Source organism: Colias croceus, chromosome 29, assembly GCF_905220415.1.
Source record: "Colias croceus chromosome 29, ilColCroc2.1".
Classification (NCBI taxonomy): domain Eukaryota; kingdom Metazoa; phylum Arthropoda; class Insecta; order Lepidoptera; family Pieridae; genus Colias; species Colias croceus.
This window is the reverse complement of record NC_059565.1, coordinates 1,316,825-1,337,914: the sequence shown is the minus strand read 5'-3', so window position 1 is coordinate 1,337,914 and position 21,090 is coordinate 1,316,825. Positions and strand designations below refer to the sequence as shown.

The 21,090-nt window shown below is 32.9% G+C and overlaps 1 protein-coding gene across 1 annotated transcript; it reads right to left on the bottom strand.

The window, feature by feature from the left end:
• Positions 1 to 1,318: 1,318 nt before the first annotated feature.
• On the bottom strand, positions 1,319 to 8,525 carry LOC123704350 (trypsin-like). Its single transcript, XM_045652706.1, has 6 exons — positions 8,186 to 8,525; positions 5,318 to 5,425; positions 4,595 to 4,715; positions 3,495 to 3,644; positions 2,269 to 2,397; positions 1,319 to 1,768 (listed from the first exon to the last, which is right to left on the bottom strand). Exons 1-6 carry the CDS (start codon positions 8,450 to 8,452, stop codon positions 1,563 to 1,565), a joined length of 981 nt encoding a protein of 326 aa, XP_045508662.1. The 5' UTR covers positions 8,453 to 8,525; the 3' UTR covers positions 1,319 to 1,562.
• Between the last annotated feature and the right edge of the window lie 12,565 nt (positions 8,526 to 21,090).

Here is a 21,090-nt window from a genome sequence, read left to right as displayed (position 1 = left end):
ATAAAAATGAAATCTTTCTTCAATACAATAGCTAGTTTAGATTAAATATTAAACTCCTAGCACAAAGTAATAGCTAATATTTTTTTCGTAATAATTTTTAACGCCTGTCATATAAAAATAGCAAGAATGATATATTTACTTTTTAAGAAATGTACGTATTGCCGGTTTTTTATCACATAAATATGATAAATCACATTTAAACAGGTACATATAACTTTCGTTTGAATTTAGGCAGCATAAAAATAATAGTTTAATTAATAAAGTAAGTACAAAAAAATGAATATAAAATGTTTATAGAAGCATTGTTACGTACTTTTTAAAAATTTGACAGATTTTGTAACCCTGGTTTTATGAAATCAATATGAAATACATCAGGGGCCGTATTATGACCTCTTATTCCCAGACAGTTTATACCGAGAATTGAACTGACTGGCAAATTCTTATTATACATTTTATAACCATGGCTGGTTGCGATCATTATATGAATTTGCCAGTCAGTTCAATTCACGGCGTAAACTGGCTGGAAATAAGAGGTCATAATACAGCCCCAGTAGGTAAAAACATCTTAAATATATTCCGGTAACTAAATAAATAATATTTTATATTTTGTTTACAGAATACTTAACTCTCAAGTGGTAACTCAATAAGCTATTAAAAATACATTTAAAAAAAATACTTTTATATCATTTCCTATACTAATATAGAAAATACTTTAAATAATACTCTATAGTCCATTTAATTTAAATGTTGCCAAGTCATAAACAATCTTTTTAAATTCACAGTCCACGTTTTTTTTCATTTGTTCTTAGCTAATTTATGGTCTAAGATCCGAACATAAGGCGAAATTCAACGGCGTGATAATAGAATGAGACCAATTTTATAATAAATTTAGTGTATTAAAAAATGTATTAAAAATGGGTTGACTGGGAAAATCCTGGACAGGACATTTTTAATGAATTAAAAAAAATATTTTCAACATCCATCTAAGAATAGTATGTAAAATATGAATTGAAGACAGATTGAAAAATAAATAAATATTTCAGTACAATTTTCACACACGGCACGTTCTAATCCCATAGTAAGCTTTCGCTTGTGTTATGGAGACCAGATGGCTGATAAACATACATATACAATTTTAAATAAATACTTATATAGATAATTAACACCCATACACTGAGCAAACATCTATCTTAAAATTCAAGATTGAAGAGACATGTTGTCGTGACGTTTCTACTCTTAGTTTTTTTTATTTTTTCGCATTTTAAGAAAAAAATCCTCTTATATTAAGTAGAGTACATACAGACATTGAGAAAAATATATTACAAAATGTACCCTAAAACATCTTAACATTGCCTCATAAACAAAGTACATCGATAAGATATGAACAGACATTGCCAGAAAAGTTACAAAATGTACCCTAAAACATCTTAACATTGCCTCATAAACAGTACTATTATATCCATATCCATAAGATATCAACCGACATCGCATGAAAACAAATTACAAAATGTACCCAATCTTAAATCCCATGTTATCCAATGTACCCTAGTTCCTAAAATATCTTAAATCCTATGCCCCATGCTAGCCGCAGTACTCCTAATCCAGGGTAAATATGAAACAACTCTAGTATACACCCCCGGCCTCGCTCGTCTCGCACACCCCGAACCCCAGGACACAACCCCGTATATGTGCCACTTATTGTCCGCTATACAGGCGAGAGGGCCCCCGGAGTCCCCGTGGCAAGCGTCCACGCCACCGGAAAGTACGCCTGTAGGATTGTGTTTATGTAAATATATGTATATTACATTATTTGTATTGATTTATATTTCTTTGAGAAGTAATGAATAAAACACATTTATTGTCGATTATAGGTAATATTATTTGTACCAAGAAATACAATTTAATACAAAGGTACACTGAAATCTGTATAAGTTACACGAAGTGGGATGTAGTATTTTTTAGTTCACCGGAAAACTGAATACAAAGATTACACTGTAACGGTGTAACCCTACTAACACTAACCACTCAATCTGTACTTATGTGTTTCAATGTGAAAATTGAATTCGATTGATTCGATTAAATTTGAAGCTGTACCTATTGTTCGTAGCAAGAAGTTAAATAAAGCTTTCTTCAATAGATAGACTATCAAAAACAAAAACAAAAAAAAATCGTTTCAGTAGTTCTAGACATTACCGCATACCTAACAAAAAGTTCTATGAGTATAAACGTTGTTGAAATTCAATAACAAATAATAGAAAATATACTTACCAGCGCACAACATAGAGTCCAGAATGGCTTGCTGTCTGCCACCCAGGACCTGATCTTTTCTACACGTAGCCAGATCAAGTATGGGAACCGCTGCAGCCCTCAAAACTGGTGCAAAGTTGTCATTAGTTTCTGTAAATAATTTATTACCTTTTAATTGGAAAAAAATACGTTTTAAACATTACTCTGAATCGTGTCGCTACAAATCAATAAGCATTTTAACATACTATTTCAGTAAACTAACGTTTAAAGATGAAAAAGTGTCTCAATTATTGAAGTAGTTTGAATATTGAAGAAGATTGATGACGATGGACATTTGAAACACAATATACCTAATTTTTTGAACCTTAATATCATAACAAAAGATATCAAGTAGCAAGAAAAGTTTCGAATGTTTTCATTTGGTCCTAATTTTTTGTAATTATTACAGAGGTCGTGGGTTCGATTCCCACCCGGGGCAAATATTTGTGTGATGAACATAGATGTTTGCTCTGTGTCTGGGTGTTGATTATCTATATAAGTATTTATTTAAAATTATTTATGCCATCTGTTTTCCATAAAATTTAAGCGAAAGCTTATTATGGGATCAGATCGTGCTGTATGTGAAAATTGTCCTAAAATACAGTTGTGTGATATAGTATTGTTTATTGTAATTTATAATATACTAGCGGTCCGCCCCGGCTTCCCTCGTGGTACATTTTTACGTTTTCTCTCCATAAGAACCATCCTCGTACTTCAAGGAATATAATAAAAAAAGAATTATCGAAATCCGTTCAGCCGTTCTCGAGTTATGCGCTTACCAACACATTTTGCGATTCATTTTTATATTATAGATTTGCACGCTCAACTACGAAGATAATGTTTAAAAATCTATATTATATATCTGTACCTACCTAACATCTTGTAATTCTACATTCTGCAAAGAGCAGCTATGGAGTCTCTTGCCGGTTCTTCTTCATAGATGCTGCTTTCCGAATCGGTGGTAAATGTTAAAAATATGTAATGACGATTCGAAAGTGATTCTAGAAGAAGTCTAATTGAACAAATAAATGTTTGAGTTTGACTTTGCAAATAATGCAATTTGATTTTTTTGTTAATTTTACGTACCTTGTACATTGTATTGTATTGTCCTTACGTACATTGTATTGTCCTATTCTAATTGTATTGTGTGCTAATCGTGTTATTGTCATTTTGTGGAGTCAAATAAATGATCTCTCTTTCTTTCTTACCTCCCTGATGCCCCCAGCCGCTCACAGCGCACCACTGCCCCGTGGTTTCGGTACCGCTGGGCAAGCAAATGGGACGCACATGCGTGTTGAACTGCACCCCGCTAGAGCGCGCCACTAGGAGTAATGCTATGTCGTTGCTGTGCGGACCGTCTGGAAGAAAGAAATAAATAAATGAATAGCCCTCTTTCGATAAGGAAGTTCGTTCCAATAAATTTAGTGCCATTTAAAACAACAATATGGTAGACCACACATAAATAACAAACAATAATAATACATAATTGTAAAGTTAATGTTTTTGGCAAAATAACTAATCAGCAGATAATTTACAAAATGAACGAACAAAAAATCAGTATACTGCAAGGCTCGTTAGTTGCTAACAAAAAGAGTTAATTCAGCAAATAGTTGTGCAAGAGCCAGGGCCCAATAATATTGTAATACCTACTGTGCCCTTACTCTGTGTTACTCAACACTTGACGGTTTGTTAATAAATAATAAGATGTAAATATAAATTTATAAAGAATAGAAAAATTATTCGATCACGAGGCGCGACACGAACCCGCATCCTTTCACGCCAATCCGGGGCGAATGCCTGACCAACTCAGCCACCCGTGACCTGCTAGAGCGAATTTATTCTATTCTTTCAGTTTTATGTCTCTAAGGGACACACCGCGCGCCACCATCTCAACCAATACGAAACATTTTTCAATGAATACACTATACAGTATTGTAACGATGTAACGATCGATTTTTTTCTATGCTTTATAAATTTATATTCATAAAGCATTTGAATGCCATAAAACCAAAAATATCAAATTCAAGATGTAAATACGTTGTATATGCATATTATGCTCAAAGACCGAAAACATTCACTTCGGTGGTAAATGTTAAAAATACTTACCTATGTAATGACTAATGACGATTCGAGAGTGCTACTAAATAGTAGTCTAATTGAATAAATGAATGTTTGAGTTTGAGTTTGAGTTTGAGTTTGACCAAAAAATTGCTGCTTTGTGAAATGTGGTAATGAAGAAATGCCGATACATAATTAATTGATGGTTCGTTATTTATCACTGAAAAAATAAAGCTTATATATAACTCACTCTTCCGAAACTCCGGGTGCGGAACCACCTTCTCCGCCAGGTATCTGTTCTCATGCTTATCCTGGACCTTCAAACGATGCTCACCGACCACTATACGTATGTGTTCTAGTTGGAGAGGATGCTAGAAGTTTAAATTAATGAATTAATGAATAATTTATCGTAGCATTAAAAAATTTAATCAAGCAAGGCAAGCAGCCTGGCAAGTATCAATTTCTCATCTATACAGGATATTATAAAGCTGAAGAGTTTGTTTGTTTGAACGCGCTAATCTCGGGAACTACTGGTCCGATTTGAAAAATACTTTCGGTGTTAGATAGCCCATTTATCGAGGAAGGCTCATCACGCTAAGACTAACAGGAGTGGAGTATTGCGGGTAAAACCGCAGGGCACAGCTATAGTTACATATAATATTCTATTCCTTATCGATTTTATTCTTTAATTTTTTCATATTATTATTACTCATTTACATGGATAAATAGTATTTTATCACGCTGTTTTTTTTCTCCTCTTTTTTGTGTAGTATCTGTCACGAGAAGAAACAACCACACAAACATGTGACACAATCATATTATTATGAAAACTAATTGGTTTATTTCGAGTTTCGACCACTTTTTATAATAAAACTAAATTATCATAAAAATTGGTCGAAATAAGACAATTCGTTGTAATTTTTAAATGCTATAAATAATTTAAATAAAGGTATAAATTTATAAAACTACATACCTTATCAAAACAATGTGCTGCAGACAAAACCAAACGCTCCGCGATGACAGCGCCCCCACAATGATGTCCGAACACTAACTTGTCTGGATCTAACATCTGGATTTCAACCTGGAATATAAACACATTTTACAGCTATCTAACGTGTTTTTTTAATCACATAGTCAGCGTTTGCTAATATTAAGTACTAGCTTCCGCCCGCGACTCCGTCCGCGCGGATGTCGGTCTTCGCGTGGATGGTTATTTCTCCATTTTGAGTACCTCTGTCAATAACATCTTATAAATATCTATTGGACCCAATTCCCAAATTCGGCTAAGCGTATAATAATACGCAACGTGTGTTCACGGTTCTACGGAACAACGTCTATGGATAAAACTGAAAAATTAAGATTAATTTTTTTCTACGTATTTTTCCAGGATAAAAAGTATCCTATTTTACGCCCAGGATAATAAGGTATAATTATACCAAGTTTCATCGAAATCGAACCGCTAGTTTTCACGTGATGCCTTCACATACAGACAGACAGACAGACAGACAGACAGACAGACAGACAAAAATTTTTTTAATCACATATTTGGGTTTGGTATCGATTCAGTAACACCCCCTGCTATTTATTTTTTCAATATTTTCAATGTACAGAATTGACCCTTCTACAGATTTATTATATGTATAGATTCTGTACCATAGTAGGTATATAAAACAAAGTCGCTTTCTCTGCCCCTATGTATGCTTAAATCTTAAAAACTACGCAACGGATATTGATGCGGATATTTTTAATAGATAGAGTGATTCTCGAGGAAGGTTTTAGTAAAAGTTTTTTGGGTTTTAGACAAAGTGGTCGAAGCCGGGGGCGGAATGCGAGTACCTATTCATATTATAAACCAATATTATAAAGCTGAAGAGTTTGTTTGTTTGTTTGAACGCGCTAATCTCGGTAACTACTGGTCCGATTTGAAAAATTCTTTCGGTGTTAGATATCCCATTTATCCAGAAAGGCTATAGGCTATATATCATCACGCTAAGACCAACAGGAGCGGAGCAATGCGGGTGAAACCGCGGGGAACAGCTAGTTAATGATAAAGAGCGTTTGTCTGTTCACGCCGCATGAGGGCGACTTTTTATTTTATTTTTGTGCCTTACACTAGAGAATGTAATATTCTAATAATAAGAGAGAGAATCCATATTATTAATATTATAAATGCGAAAGTAACTCTGTCTGTCTGTCTGTTACTCAATCACGCCTAAACTAATGAACCAGTTTGCATGAAATTTGGTATGGAGATATTTTGATACCCGAGAAAAGACATAGGCTACCTTTTATTGCGAAATATGTACCACGGGCGAAGCCGGGGGCGGACCTCTAGTATAATAATAATTATTATATGGGCCCTAATTTTCCTGCATTGAAACGTCTTATTTCAAAGGAAATTACCATCAAATGTTGCACTATTGTCCTAGACCCTAGTCGTCCTAGTATTGTGTTAAGTACCTATATTAAATTAAGAAGTTACTCGCCTATTTAATTTGTAAGCCTAAAGCCTCCTTTTGCTTTTTAATATCACTACATAGTATAAAATAAAGTCGCTTTCTCTGTCCCTATGTCCCTTTGTATGCTTGAATCTTTAAAACTACGCAACGGATTTTGATGCGGATTTTTTAATAGATAGAGTGAATCATGGGGAAGGTTTTATTATATAATTTATTAGGTTTTAGACAAAGCGGGCGAAGCCGCGGGCGGTAAGCTAGTATTTAAGTAATTTAGTAAGGCGTAAGGCTACCAAAAGATGAAATGCATGTAACTCAAAACATAGCCTCACTGCCTCAGGGGAAAATTATGCATCGTAAATAATAATTATTTTTTCGTATTACGTAAATGTATTATGAGATTTTGACAAATGAGGTCAAAATAATAATTATGCAAGCCCCTGAAACATCTGTGTTAAGAATCAATACAATGATAAAAACAATTACTTAAAAGTGAAAGTGACGAAGATCGTTTTCGAACGTTGCAACACATGTCAAAGTCATCTGTCAAAAGCTATTTGGCGCGCTTTTGTTAATTTTCGCGCGTTTTTTTACATCACAAAGGTAAGGAGGTTGTAGCTTATGCAATTTTTTTGTGAATAAATTTAAAGTTAAAAACTTAGTTAAAAACTATAAATTTGAATTGGCACGTATTGAAATTTCATCAGTTTTTAACCAGAAAACAGCATTTTATTCAAGCGTATTGAGACTTTGCATCATTGTAAAGTTTAAAAATATGTACTTTACGAATAAGTACATTGCCTACATCATAATCCATTCAACATGTTTTTTTTTTGCGAGTTGTGCCCGATTTGTGTCAGCAAAGTCTAAATTGTAGGAATTCCAATTTTTTGTGATGCTATTTTACCACATACCTAGTATTTATTATTTATCTTGTTTGATTTTACGCGAGTATTAAACCCTAGCTGTATTCCGCGGTTTCACCCGCATTGCTTCGCTCCTGTTGGTCTTAGCGTGAAGATATATACTAGCATACTAGCTTCCGCCCACGACTTTGTACGTGCATCCCCGTTTTTCCCCGTTCCCGCAAGAATTTCGGGAAATCCTTTCTTAGGGGACGCCTACGTTATGACATCTACCAGCATGCCAAATTTCAGCCCGATACGTCCCGTGGTTTGGGCTGTGCGTTGATAGATCACTATATCAGTCACCTTTGAGTTTTATATATATAGATAGCCTTCCTCGAATGGGCTATCTAACACCGAAAGAATTTTTCAAATCGGACCAGTAGTTGCTGAGATTATCGCGTTCAAACAAACAAACTCTTCAGCTTTATAATATTATTATATTAGTATCCTAGATTACAACTTCGTTTTCTTACTTACCTGCCAAGGAAAAGCGCCATAAGGAGCTTCACTACCCCCAACAATCTTGCCTCTTCGTAAATTAAAGTCCACTGTCCTAGTACCGCACTGCACTTTTTCCTTTCCAGGCCTCGACACATAATTATTGTTGAAATAACTAGTCGAAAAACTGTTAAAAGCTTTTGATGGTCGCGTCCTATTCCTATAATATTCTATGTGATTTACTCGATTCATATAAAGATCCGCGAGTGCCAATTCAATCATAAAAAAATATATTAATTTAAACATTTTGTTGCACTATTTCAAAAAAATCACGATGTGCATTATTCAACAGCAAATCACTCCGAGCACGTGCTATCGATGCGACTGCCAAAATCGGAATGAGTCGTATTACGATTTGTTTTTTTTTTAATCCCGACAGCGCAAAGGCTGTGATGATTCGTTATACATGTAAGTGGGTCAGGCGACAGATCCGAAGATGCATCTATTGTTACGCATAATACTTTCTCGATGCGGTACCCAATTTTGTTTGTCGTTTTCCTTGTGTTGCAAAGAGACCTTTGAGAATGGTCCTTCGAGGTTTCGGTTGACAGATGATTAGGGTATAATATTATGTTAGTGATGACTGTAAGAGTTGTTTTTAATGTTTATGAATATAAACAATAAAGAATTAATTATTAGGTGTATATTTTTCATAATAGAGCAAATACTATATAAGTGCTATTTTTTGTATAGAAATGATGTAAAAAAGGCTTCATTTATAAACGATATGCTGGTCACACATAGCTCTACTTGAATTTGTGACTCTACTTTAGATCCTTTTATTACTATAGAGGGCTGTAGAGCTATCTAATCATATTTTTGCTATAAAATCCAGATAAAAAGCAATCTATGTAAAAAAAGTTAACTAACCCTTCTCTTCTAAATCGCAGCGATGAAGTCTAAACTCAAACTCAAACATTAATTATTTATTCAATAAGACTTCTTCTAGAAGCACTTTCGAATCGTCATTACGTCATATTTTTAACATTTACCACCGATTCGGAAAGCAGTATCTATGGAGAAGAATCAGCAAGAAACTCCATAATCCTCTACGATTCTAGAAAGAATCAAACGGAGGGAGAGTATTTGAAAAAAAAGCGCACTTGTTATAATTGTATATAATTTATTATATACAATATTGTTTACAGAAGACAACATATTTTTTTTAATTGTATAAAATAAAAATAACAAAGCAAGCGAAGCCGCGGGCGTAAAGCTACTATCTATTATAAAATATTTTATGTCAATTTATCATTTATTGCTTTCAGGTCCAACTTAATTCCGTTTTTAGATTCCACTGATAACTATTTTTCATCTGTGTGTATGTTAATTTATTTTTTTGTAAATTTTTATGAATAAATTTTATTTTTATTTTTAAAATTTTGTTTTATTTCTTTAATTGAGCATAAATCCCAAATACAAATACCGTGTAGATAATTGTATATAATATATCAATGTCAGACAGTATTATCTATGAATTAAAACACATGCGCATGCGTTGGTATTGTAAATTATGGCATATACATGCAGAACTGAAATATTTTCTGTTAAGGCCAAGTTTCACAAACATTTAACTGATTTAATGTAACCATTATTTTTATTGTTTTTCTTTTGTATGTAATTAAATTATCGAATTTTTTAATTTATTGTAATACGCTTTAGATAACTGTAAGCTGTATCCCATTGCAGTAGTAATTGTACACATTTTGTTGGGTTGCGATCTGCTCGTGAAATTGATGTGGCGTCTATGGACCCGGCAAGATCGTGGCCTGTTATGTGTATTTAATTTAAATAAATAAATAAATAAATTTATCTGTTAGATTAATTAATATTACCATAGATAATTTAATAGTTACTACGTAAGTATGTACTTCAGAGAACGTACAAATCTATACTAATACTATAAAGCTGGAGTCTGGAGAGTTTGTTTGTTTTTTTGAACGCGCTAATCTCAAGAACTACTGGTCTGATTTGAAAAATTCTTTCGGTGTTGGATAGCCCATTTATCGAGAAAGGCTATAGGCTATATATCATCACGCTAAGACCAACAGAAGCGGAGCCACGCGGGTGAAACCGCGGAGCACAGCTAGTAATTAAATACTTACTACGTAAGTACATACTTACGTAGTACTAATAGTTACTACGTAAGTATGTACTTAAGAAAATACAAACTAAAAATTAACAAAAAAGTTCTGCTTTTTTTCTATGTCGTTGAATTTTTAGGAAAGCTTTACGGGAACTTTATTTATAAAATAGCCGCTTGTCCTTAATCCAACATATTTAATAGAGAGAGAGAGAGAGAGAGAGAGATAATCCCTATAAACTGAAGAAAATTAAAAATATTTGCGTACTTCTCTACACATTTATGTATTTATTTTTAAGCTACGTATGAGCTCTCTAAAAGTTAAGAAAAATGAACAATATTTTTCCTTATTTATGAAGTTAATAGGTAATTAATATTAAATATATTCATTAATATTAAATATATACATTATATAATAATATTACATTTTTGAACGCACTGCCGCTCCAATCGCTTCAAAGAGGGGCCACTGAAAATCAGTGTTGCAACAGCTGCGTTGCAATTTATGCTGATTGGCTACCATTTTGGCTCCACTTCTTAATTTTATATATTTTAATTTAGTTATAGATATTTTAATTTTACTGTCATATTCTAATTGTATTGTGTTCTAATCGTGTATTCGTGTGTTTGAATTGTATTGTCATATTATAATTGTATTGTGTGCTTATGTGTGTGTGTTGTGGAGTCAAATAAATGATCTTTCTTTCTTTTTTTCTTTCTTAATATAAGAGAAGAGCGTAAGTATGTTTATTTATTTATCCATAAAATAAACACGTAACCCCCTTAATTAACGCCAACAGAAAACTGCTTAAAACCGGCGCAAACCGCCTCACACCGCCTTAACGTGCGATCCAATTTTTCGCTGCATTTGCATATTATCGATAGGTGTAACTTTGACCCATAATATTGTTAAATGTGCAAAGGCCGACGCGTAGTGTTACAGTAGTTTAGTTTGGAGCGTCAGCAAAAAAAAATTTTCTTTCGACTTATTATAAATACAGGGTGGCCCGTTTACAGTGGTCCAAAAATTTTTTTCAGCTTGAGAGCATCATGAGTAATCATTTAAAACAAACTTTAGTTAAGCGAAAACTTATGGTTTAGAAATTGTGAATTTTTTTTTAAATAATCCGAAGTTTCAATGTTTTTGTCACAAAACTACTCTGATATGAAAACTACTGGACCGAATTAAATGAAATTTGGTATAGGTATAGCGCAATAACCTACCTATCGCGCTATAGGCTCATCTTGTGTAAATAATTACACTGCATTTTTTTATTTTAACTTTTTCTGTAGTTTTTTGAATTTCTCGGCAAAATGTCGATTTTTCGAAAAAATCCTGTGAAAAAAAAATGTACCACCAAGGTTTTGCTGGTACTGCTAAAAACTTCCTTAACATAAGGTTATTCTTTACACAAAAAATCATAGTTGTCCTTCGATTGTTACATCTTCAAAAACAATATCATGTGCATTCAACACATGAAAATCGAAAAATTACGAAATTTACCATAATTCAATTTTAATCATTTGGCACGGCCAATTTTTGGTTAAAGAACCATTTATTGCCATAAAAGTCGTTACAAATCAGTATTCACATGGCTATAAAAGTTAAAATGAATGAAATAAAATTTTAACCTGCTAGCCAAGATAACTTTACTTTATTCTAATGTCAATTTATAGAGTTTTTTTTTGTTATTTAGTTTTTAGGTTTAAATCTTAATGAAAGGTTTGGAGAATCAATAAAACAACATAAATATTAATTAACATATTGTTTATTTTTAACAAAAGGTTTTCGAAATGCCGTCCGCCTTTCGCTAAACATAATCTGCATCTGCGTAAGAAAATTTATTCGCAGCCTATTAAATGGCTGCCGGCTTTCTTTAATGGCTGTTATAGCCACTTGAATTTTCCTCCAATTCTTGCTCCGATGTGCTCTCCCGTGCGTACACAATCTCCTTAATGTATCCCCAAATGAAAAAATCAACGGGGTTCAAGTCGGGTGAACAGGCTGGCCAGTGGATGGTGCCACCGCGACCGATCCTCCTCTCCGGATAGGTATGAACCTATGGTATTAAATGGTATAATACCATAAACTGGTATACAAATATGAATGAATGTATAATGTATAATGAATTTATGGTTATTTATAGGCATAAATTCAAATGGCTATAACAGCCATTAAAGAAAGCCGGCAGCCATTTAATAGGCTGCGAAGAAATTTCTTACGCAGATGCAGATTAGGTATGTTTAGCGAAAGGCGGACGGCATTTCGAAAACCTTTTGTAAAAAATAAACAATATGTTAATTAATATTTATGTTGTTTTATTGATTCTCCAAACCTTTTATTAAGATTTAAACCTAAAAACTAAATAACAAAAAAAAACTCTATAAATTGACATTAGAATAAAGTAAAGTTATCTTGGCTAGCAGGTTAAAATTTTATTTCATTCATTTTAACTTTTATAGCCATGTGAATACTGATTTGTAACGACTTTTATGGCAATAAATGGTTCTTTAACCAAAAATTGGCCGTTCCAAATGATTAAAATTGAATTATGGTAAATTTCGTAATTTTTCGATTTTCATGTGTTAATGCACATGATATTGTTTTTGAAGATGTTACAATCGAAGGACAACTATGATTTTTTGTGTAAAGAATAACCTTATGTTAAGGAAGTTTTTAGCAGTACCAGCAAAACCTTGGTGGTACATTTTTTTTTCACAGGATTTTTTCGAAAAATCGACATTTTGCCGAGAAATTCAAAAAACTACAGAAAAAGTTAAAATAAAAAAATGCAGTGTAATTATTTACACAAGATGAGCCTATAGCGCGATAGGTAGGTTATTGCGCTATACCTATACCAAATTTCATTCAATTCGGTGCAGTAGTTTTCATAACAGAGTAGTTTTGTGTCAAAAACATTGAAACTTCGGATTATTTAAAAAAAAAATCATAATTTCTAAACCATAAGTTTTCGCTTAACTAAAGTTTGTTTTAAATGATTACTCATGATGCTCTCAAGCTGAAAAAAATTTTTGGACCACTGAAAACGGGCCACCCTGTATAAGTAATATTATTGTATTTATTTTAACTGAAACGATCAATAAACGCCATGTGATATCTATTATTATTGCCTCTTCTATTCTAACTTAATATTATCCATTATAAATGCGAAAGTCTGTCTGTCTCTTCTTCAAACCTTTGCTACTAAACCAATTTGGAAGAAATTTGATACAAAGATAGCTTGAGAGTCGAGAGAGGACATCAGACATGGGATAGTTTAAAATATATTACATAGGTTATAAATTTAGAAATTAAAGACTTTTTTAACGGATTTTAAACGCGATTTATTCATTATATTATTTTCCCGACGTTTCGAACACTTTACAGCGAGCGTGGTCACGGGGTGACTGTGTCTCCCCGTGACCACGCTCGGGAAAAATAATATAATGAATTAATCGCGTTTAAAATCCGTTAAAAAAGTCTTTAATTTCTAAATGTATAATACTCGCGTAAAATCAAACCCTAGAAAATACTATAGGTTATAAAATAAAAATAAAATACACTCTTGAATTCCGACGCATTTACATCCAATGAGCGAATGCTCATTCTATTATTTCTAACCCCACGATAGAGCGTTCGAAAAGATTATATACAATGTTCTAATACCGAACAACACTGAATAAGAGTTTTCGTTTACACTAAAAGATCACGAAATAATACTCTTGCTCTAGCTCTAGCTCGTCATTTGATCTATATGCACCGTAAAGATTTAAGCTTCATGATTATTATTGTATTGTCACCGATTTTTTATAAGTACACTAAGTTTGAATTAAATACGCCAATTTGAAGTGGGTCAAAATCAAGTCTATATAGGAGCCATTTACATACTAACAAACATTACATAGTATGTAATACATACAGGCTTAAGAAAGTGCGTATTAAAAAGAGCAAAACTGAAACTTTTTTTGCTATCCGTACAATTTTTCAGTCTACGCACTAACATATTTGCAATCATTATCTATCTTGCATCAGATAAATGGTTTTTTAATTGACTAAACCGAAATCTACTAATGGTTTTTTTCTAATACTCGCATTACCTAACTACATTATCAAACAACATTTTTATTTTTAACTAAAATTTGAACCGCCTTCAAACTGTCAAATTGAACAACATTTAAATGGGAATGCATTAGCTTAGCTGCTTAGGTAGGCACTAGCTTTCAAATAAAAGAATAATCATAATTGGTTCACCCAGAAGAAAGTTCTGAGGCTGAGGTAACAAGCACAAAAAGTACCGTCTTCCTTTATGAAGTGAAACTTCTTTATCGGGGTTGGAAAAAAATTTAGTGTAACATTTTTTCGTTACGCGTGACATTTTTCCATTACGCGCCATCTTTTTCTTATTTATACCACGCGTGATTCGACGTATTTCTGTAAAGTTGCATATAGTAAATTATTTTTTGAAAAATAAGGTCGTAAAGAAGTTTCACTTCTTACGTGTGTACACTAGTATACGCACACAATTTTTTTTTATTAAAACCTCACTAGAATACCCCGACGTTTTAGCTTGAAGTAAAAGCATGTGCAAAAGCTTTCATGCCTAAAAGTAACTTATGATTGACTTAAGTTGAAGCAGAGCTTATAGCGAAGCTAGTCGAATGCAAATAAATATTTTAACACTAGTGGTCCGCCCCGGCTTCGCCCGTGGTACATATTTCGCAATAAAAGGTAGCCTATGTCCTTTCTCGGGTATCAAAATATCTCCATACCAAATTTCATGCAAATTGGTTCAGTAGTTTAGGCGTGATTGAGTAACATACAGACAGACAGAGTTACTTTCGCATTTATAATATTAGTATGGATTGTAAGTTTGTGAGATGCGTGAATTAATGTTTGTTAGGTACTCTTTCAGTAAAAACATGACTATTTGTCATACCTTAATTATGAACTGGAGACATTCAAGTAAACGATTTTCTTTTCGTGAGTATTTCAATTATTAGCAAAGCATATATTAACATCATAGCTTATTTTTATTATGCAGGTACACTAGTGATTAATGTCGCCAGTTATAACTTCCATGTTAAAAGGAAAAATGTATGCAATTTCCGAACTGAGACAAAATAGAATTTTTTTTCCGGCGATATAATTATGAAAAGAACTTTTCAGTATTGGATTGAAATCCGTATGCCCTATATTTCAATGTCAGTATTGCCAGTATTTGATAATTGTTACTAGTAATCAATTATTATTTTGACCTTAACATGATTTTCTATAAAAAACAAGGTTGACAATACATATGACTAATTATGAATACTAGAGCGGATTGTCTCGTAATGAAAGGTAACATAAGAATAAGCGTGATATAATGTAACTCGCTGTGCCCCGCGGTTTTAACCGCATTGCTCCGCTCCTGTTGGTCTTAGCGTGACGATATATAGCCTAGCCTTCCTCGATAAATGGGCTATCTAATACTGAATTTCGAATTGGAACAGTAGTTCCTGAGAATAGCGCGTTTAAACAAATAAACAAACTCTACAGCTGTATAGATAGTATCGATAGATAATAGAATAACAAATAACGAAAGTAACTAAATTACTTAATCTATTAGCTCAGAATAGGTATCTTACATCCATATTATAAACTTTATTGATCAGCGAGCCAATTTCGTCAGTTAATTTTTCCAGACTAAAAATGTGTAGGTACCTAAATTTCGGTACGGCATTCTATACAATCCTTTTCTGTTAATTACTATTTACATTTGTTACATGAAATAAAGTACATATTACTAGTGATGCAACGAATACGAATACGAATATTCGTATTCGCCGAATAGTAGACATTTACCGAATATTCGTATTCGCCGAATATACGAATATTTAAAAACGAAAATTTTTGTACGCAACTCTATTTACTACAGATTTAAAAATCGCGCGTAAAAATATGACGTGTGCAGGGGCCCTTAACCGCAACGACTAAACGAGATAGATGCTTATCTCCCAAATGTATCGTCGACTGCTGATCACTGGCCTTTTGGCGAGAAGATGTCCATTTTCCAAGTCTGAAAAAACTCGCCCAAAAAATTTTTCACTGAAGCCATGTACAGTCGCTTCGGAAAGACTTTTTTCAACGGCTGGAAACATACAGACTGAAAAAATCGACTTAAACCAGAAAATCTACGAATTTTATGATTTTTAAATAAAAATTTGCCTAACTAGTTACTGCAAATTTTAATTACTAGAAGAGTAAACATTCATTAAATAAATAAGTCTTTTATTACCAAGGCGAGATATTCGTATTCGTATTCGTAAAAGTAGTATTCGTTGCATCACTACATATTACTTAAAATTAATTGCTTTCTATTATACAACCCGATATACATAACATTTACTTCTATTTCTGGCTTGCAGACCATATAAATATAATTGAAGTGAAACAACAAGAAGAGTTGAAAAATGAATGAATTTAGAACTTTAGTTATTAGCTGAAACATCGATTAAATATTATATTTGTCTTCAGTGATACATGAGTTCAGTGTATCAGATTTAAATAAAAAACGGTATCCTTTAAAAAAATCACCTACATTCTGATCAATAAATTATTAAAATGAATACAAAATCGATCTATTATGAACATAACATGGAATAGCGGTGCTCAAATAATTATAACATTTATGTAGGGTTACGAAAATATTACGAATCGATTTAACTGGAACTGTTTTTGTATAAAAGTCAGCGGTGTAACACCTTTGGCTCGTTTTTTTTTGTCTTTTTACAACTGACGCAACATTAGGGGAAGCTTGACGTCTATCTTAGGCATCGGAGCTCTCAAACGCTATCAAACAGATTTTGATACGGTTTTTTTTTCAATTGATAAATTCCTTGAGGTAGGTACTTAGGTAGTTTTTCGCTGTTTGATGAAAAGAGGTTAAAGATGTTATGGTGTTTTCAGGATTTCAACACATGTTCTACATAATTACATAGGTACCATTTTACGCAATATTCAAATTCTAATATATCTTATTTATACTAACTATATAATAAATGCGAAATTTGTTTGTAACAATTGGCAGTGATGTAGCTTATGTATCATAACACATGTGCTATAGGCATTTGTACTCGCTTTTACACGCGGGTTCGTTCGCGGGTGAAACCGCGAGGCAAAGCTAGTTATATATATTTTAAACAGCACATATTTTTATAACCACAAAGGTTGGCCACACCTTACCCCATATTGCAAATCAGATAGTAAGTACAGTTAAACATAATGTCAAAGTGTGATTCATGGAATTATAATATTGTAATCATAAGTGTGTCGCATATAAATGACTTGCGGTCAGATGAGTATCATTGATGTTTGAACAATACTGTTGTATGAGGAAAGGCTGCTGTGATCTGACAACCATGAATTGAAGTCATGAATTGATCGGTAATAAATAAAAATCACTATTCTTTTTGGCCGTCACCGCTTCATATTATTTGGCAGGACTGAGTTCGCCCGCGTTTTCAAAAAGCCCGCATAGTTCCCGTTCCCGTGGGATTTCCGGAAAAACCTATCCTAGTTGTGAATCCAAGTTACCCTCTATACCTATGTGTGCTAAATTTCATTGTAATCGATTCAGTAGTATTTGCGTGAAAGAGTAACAAACATACATACACATACATCCATCCTCACAAACTTTCGATTCTATAATATTAGTAGGATAGGATAGTATTTAACACGATCTAAACTAAGCTAGTTAGCCAAAATACGGTACAGTATGTCACAAATGTCAGTGGGTCAGTGATGCGTATTGTTCACACTTGTGTGGGCGTACGCGTTTTAATTGTATTAATGAAAAATAGATTATAATACTAGGCCGTGTTTTGCTTGTTGCTTTGAAGGTATTTGGAGTATCGTTTTTCATAGAAATACCGTCACGTCATGGAGTATGGCGACGGTTTTGTTCTTTGAATCTCGCCAAAGAAGTTTCATTTCTGACACGTGTGCTCGGCACACACGCTTTTTTGTAAGTAGAGCAAGTATAGAAGCAGGATGAGTTCGTTTTGTAAACCGATGTTGGCTTGACGGGAATTGCTTGGGTATTTTAAAAGGAAATTGATGCAATTTTCATGATTCTAAAATATAAACTACAGTCTGCTGTCTGCATCGTATATTTTTGCCTCTCACGATCCTACTTAACAATCCTCGCACAACTCGTATTGGATTCCAAATTTTCTATACATTTTCTTGCATTTTATTAATTTAGTTTGTTTATAACCCCCGTAAATTCTATGGAATGATGGACGTCAGTCTTTTGATCATAGTCCATAGAGCAGTCATATTAACTTGAAAGACCTATAACAATAATAAAATAGGTGTGTCTGTTTGTAATATTATCCGCTTTTAACTAAATGAACTGCATTTAGTACACACGTTACATAAACCAAAATAGCATTTTTTACCATTATTATCTGACTGTTTGTTCCAGCTAATCTCTTGAACGGCAGGACCGATTTTGACGGGACTTACACTGATAGATAGCCGATGTAATAAGGCTTAACTTAGGCTACTTTTCATTCTGATAAAGGAATAGGAATATTATGATTAAACGGAAAAAAACTCATTTACGCGTAGGAAACTGCGGGACGCAGCTAGTTTTAAACTAAGAAAGATGGACACAAATACGACCACTCTCGTATATAACAGTAAATAAAACTCAACCATACTTTGGTAAGAGGCATTTTAATAAAAAAAAACATACAAAATTAAAATATCACTAGGATGTATCAAATTGTGATGCACTCAATAAGGTACTCTAATCTCATGGTAACATAGTTTATATTACATTACATTATTCCATCACAGCCTTGGTGGCGTTTAGGACATTTTTCTTTTGAGGGTAGATTCATATTGACTTACATGCCAACTTTAAATAGTAAAATTTTATGTGATTCAATATTTGTTGCCCGACTGTGTCAGAAAGAGGGTGTTGTTTGGAAATGAAACTGTGAAACTAATTAAAGTGGAAAAAGAGCGTGTGTGCCGAGCACACGTGTCAGAAGTGAAACTTCTTGAAGTGAAAGAGCGTGTGTGCCGAGCACACGTGTCAGAAAAGAAACTTCTTGAATTGAAATAAGAGCGTGCATCCCAAGCACACGTATCGGAACTGAAACTTCTTTCAAAAGATTCAAAGATAACAAAATCGTCGCCTTACTCCATGACGTGACGGTATTGCCATGACGCGATCTTGAAATTTTACACTCAACGCGCCTAAAGAAGTTTGACTTCATAACAATTATGTTTAATTAAACTTGGACGGTAAATAAAGTGTAATAATCCTCTTTTGATCGAAAATATTGCATTTTTATTATATTTATTCCTATATATGTATTTGACTAACGGTCAACATAAAAATAATGTATTTTAAGTATTTCATGCTTATTAATAATGCAATACGTCTTTCATTTTTATATTGTCTATTACATTTTATCACTTATCATTATGATTCTACCCTCAATTATTATTTATTACAAATCGATTTTCATACAATTCCTTACAAATATTTCGAAAATTCATTGCTTTAGCAAAAACAGACAAACAAACTGTATATTATTTTATTGTCAAAATTAGTTTGAAACAGTAATACTGTTTTAAAACTACCCACATTCTTGCAATATTTAAAGTAATTAATATAGCCAATGATATTATAAGTAAAAAGGTGTTGATAAGTTATTAGCGGTCTGGGATTGGCACGTCACAATTTATTTCGGTTGTCTCTTTTTAGCTCACGATAGTTGAATCATGCCATCTCACTCTGACGTCTAATCGTGTGTGCGTTAGTGTGTCGTGTTTGAAGATCGAATGTTGTGTTGGTAACCTATATACACCTTTTACTTATAATATCATTAAATACACATTTTATTTATATGCAATAAACATTCGTTAAAGTTTATAATACACATTGTCATAAGATAACTGAACCTATTAAACCATAGTTTAAATATAAACTAAAATTAATTGTATTACAAATTTTAGTTAAATTATTTCGCGTCAAATCAAGATATAATTTAACTAAATAAAAAAAACTATTCAAAATATTGAATAAAAGTTTAAATTTTGTTATGTAGGTAGTTACCACTTTAAAGTTATCGTTTTTTTAATAATACAGGGTTAGTTTTCAATGACCGGCCAAATTTTCAGAAATGGTTCAGAATCGATAACATTTTTTTTTTTAATCAGATTTCATTCCTGTCCGCCACTAAAAAGCGAACGTGTGGACATTACAAAAGCACAATTCAGTTCAACAACCTAGATAGGTAGAAGTTAGCACACACATAAATTTGGCTATGCGCGCACGCACACAAGTGCATTGATTCTGGCGGTGTTTACGATTTAGGAAATTTTTAAGACATTTTCAAATGAATGCTATTATTTTTTTTTTTATTTTATTCGACAATAATATTTCAAATGTACCTTTGGTTTAATATCTAGATCTTAATTTTAAATTTTGGCTGGTCATTGAAAACTAACCCTGTATAGTCACATTGTTCGTAATATTATAATCTTCCATTTAACAAAGAAAGCAATTGTTCAATAACACAGGTAGTATTGTATTAATTTACTAGCTGTGCCGCGCGGTTTTACCCGCATTGCTCTGCTCCGGTTGGTCTTAGCGTGATGATATATTATAGCCTATAGCCTTCCTCGATAAATAGTCTACCTAACACCGAAATAATTTTTCAAATCGGACCAGTAGTTCCTGAGATTAACGGGTTCAAACAAACAAACTCTTCAGCTTTATAATATTAGTATAGATTATAA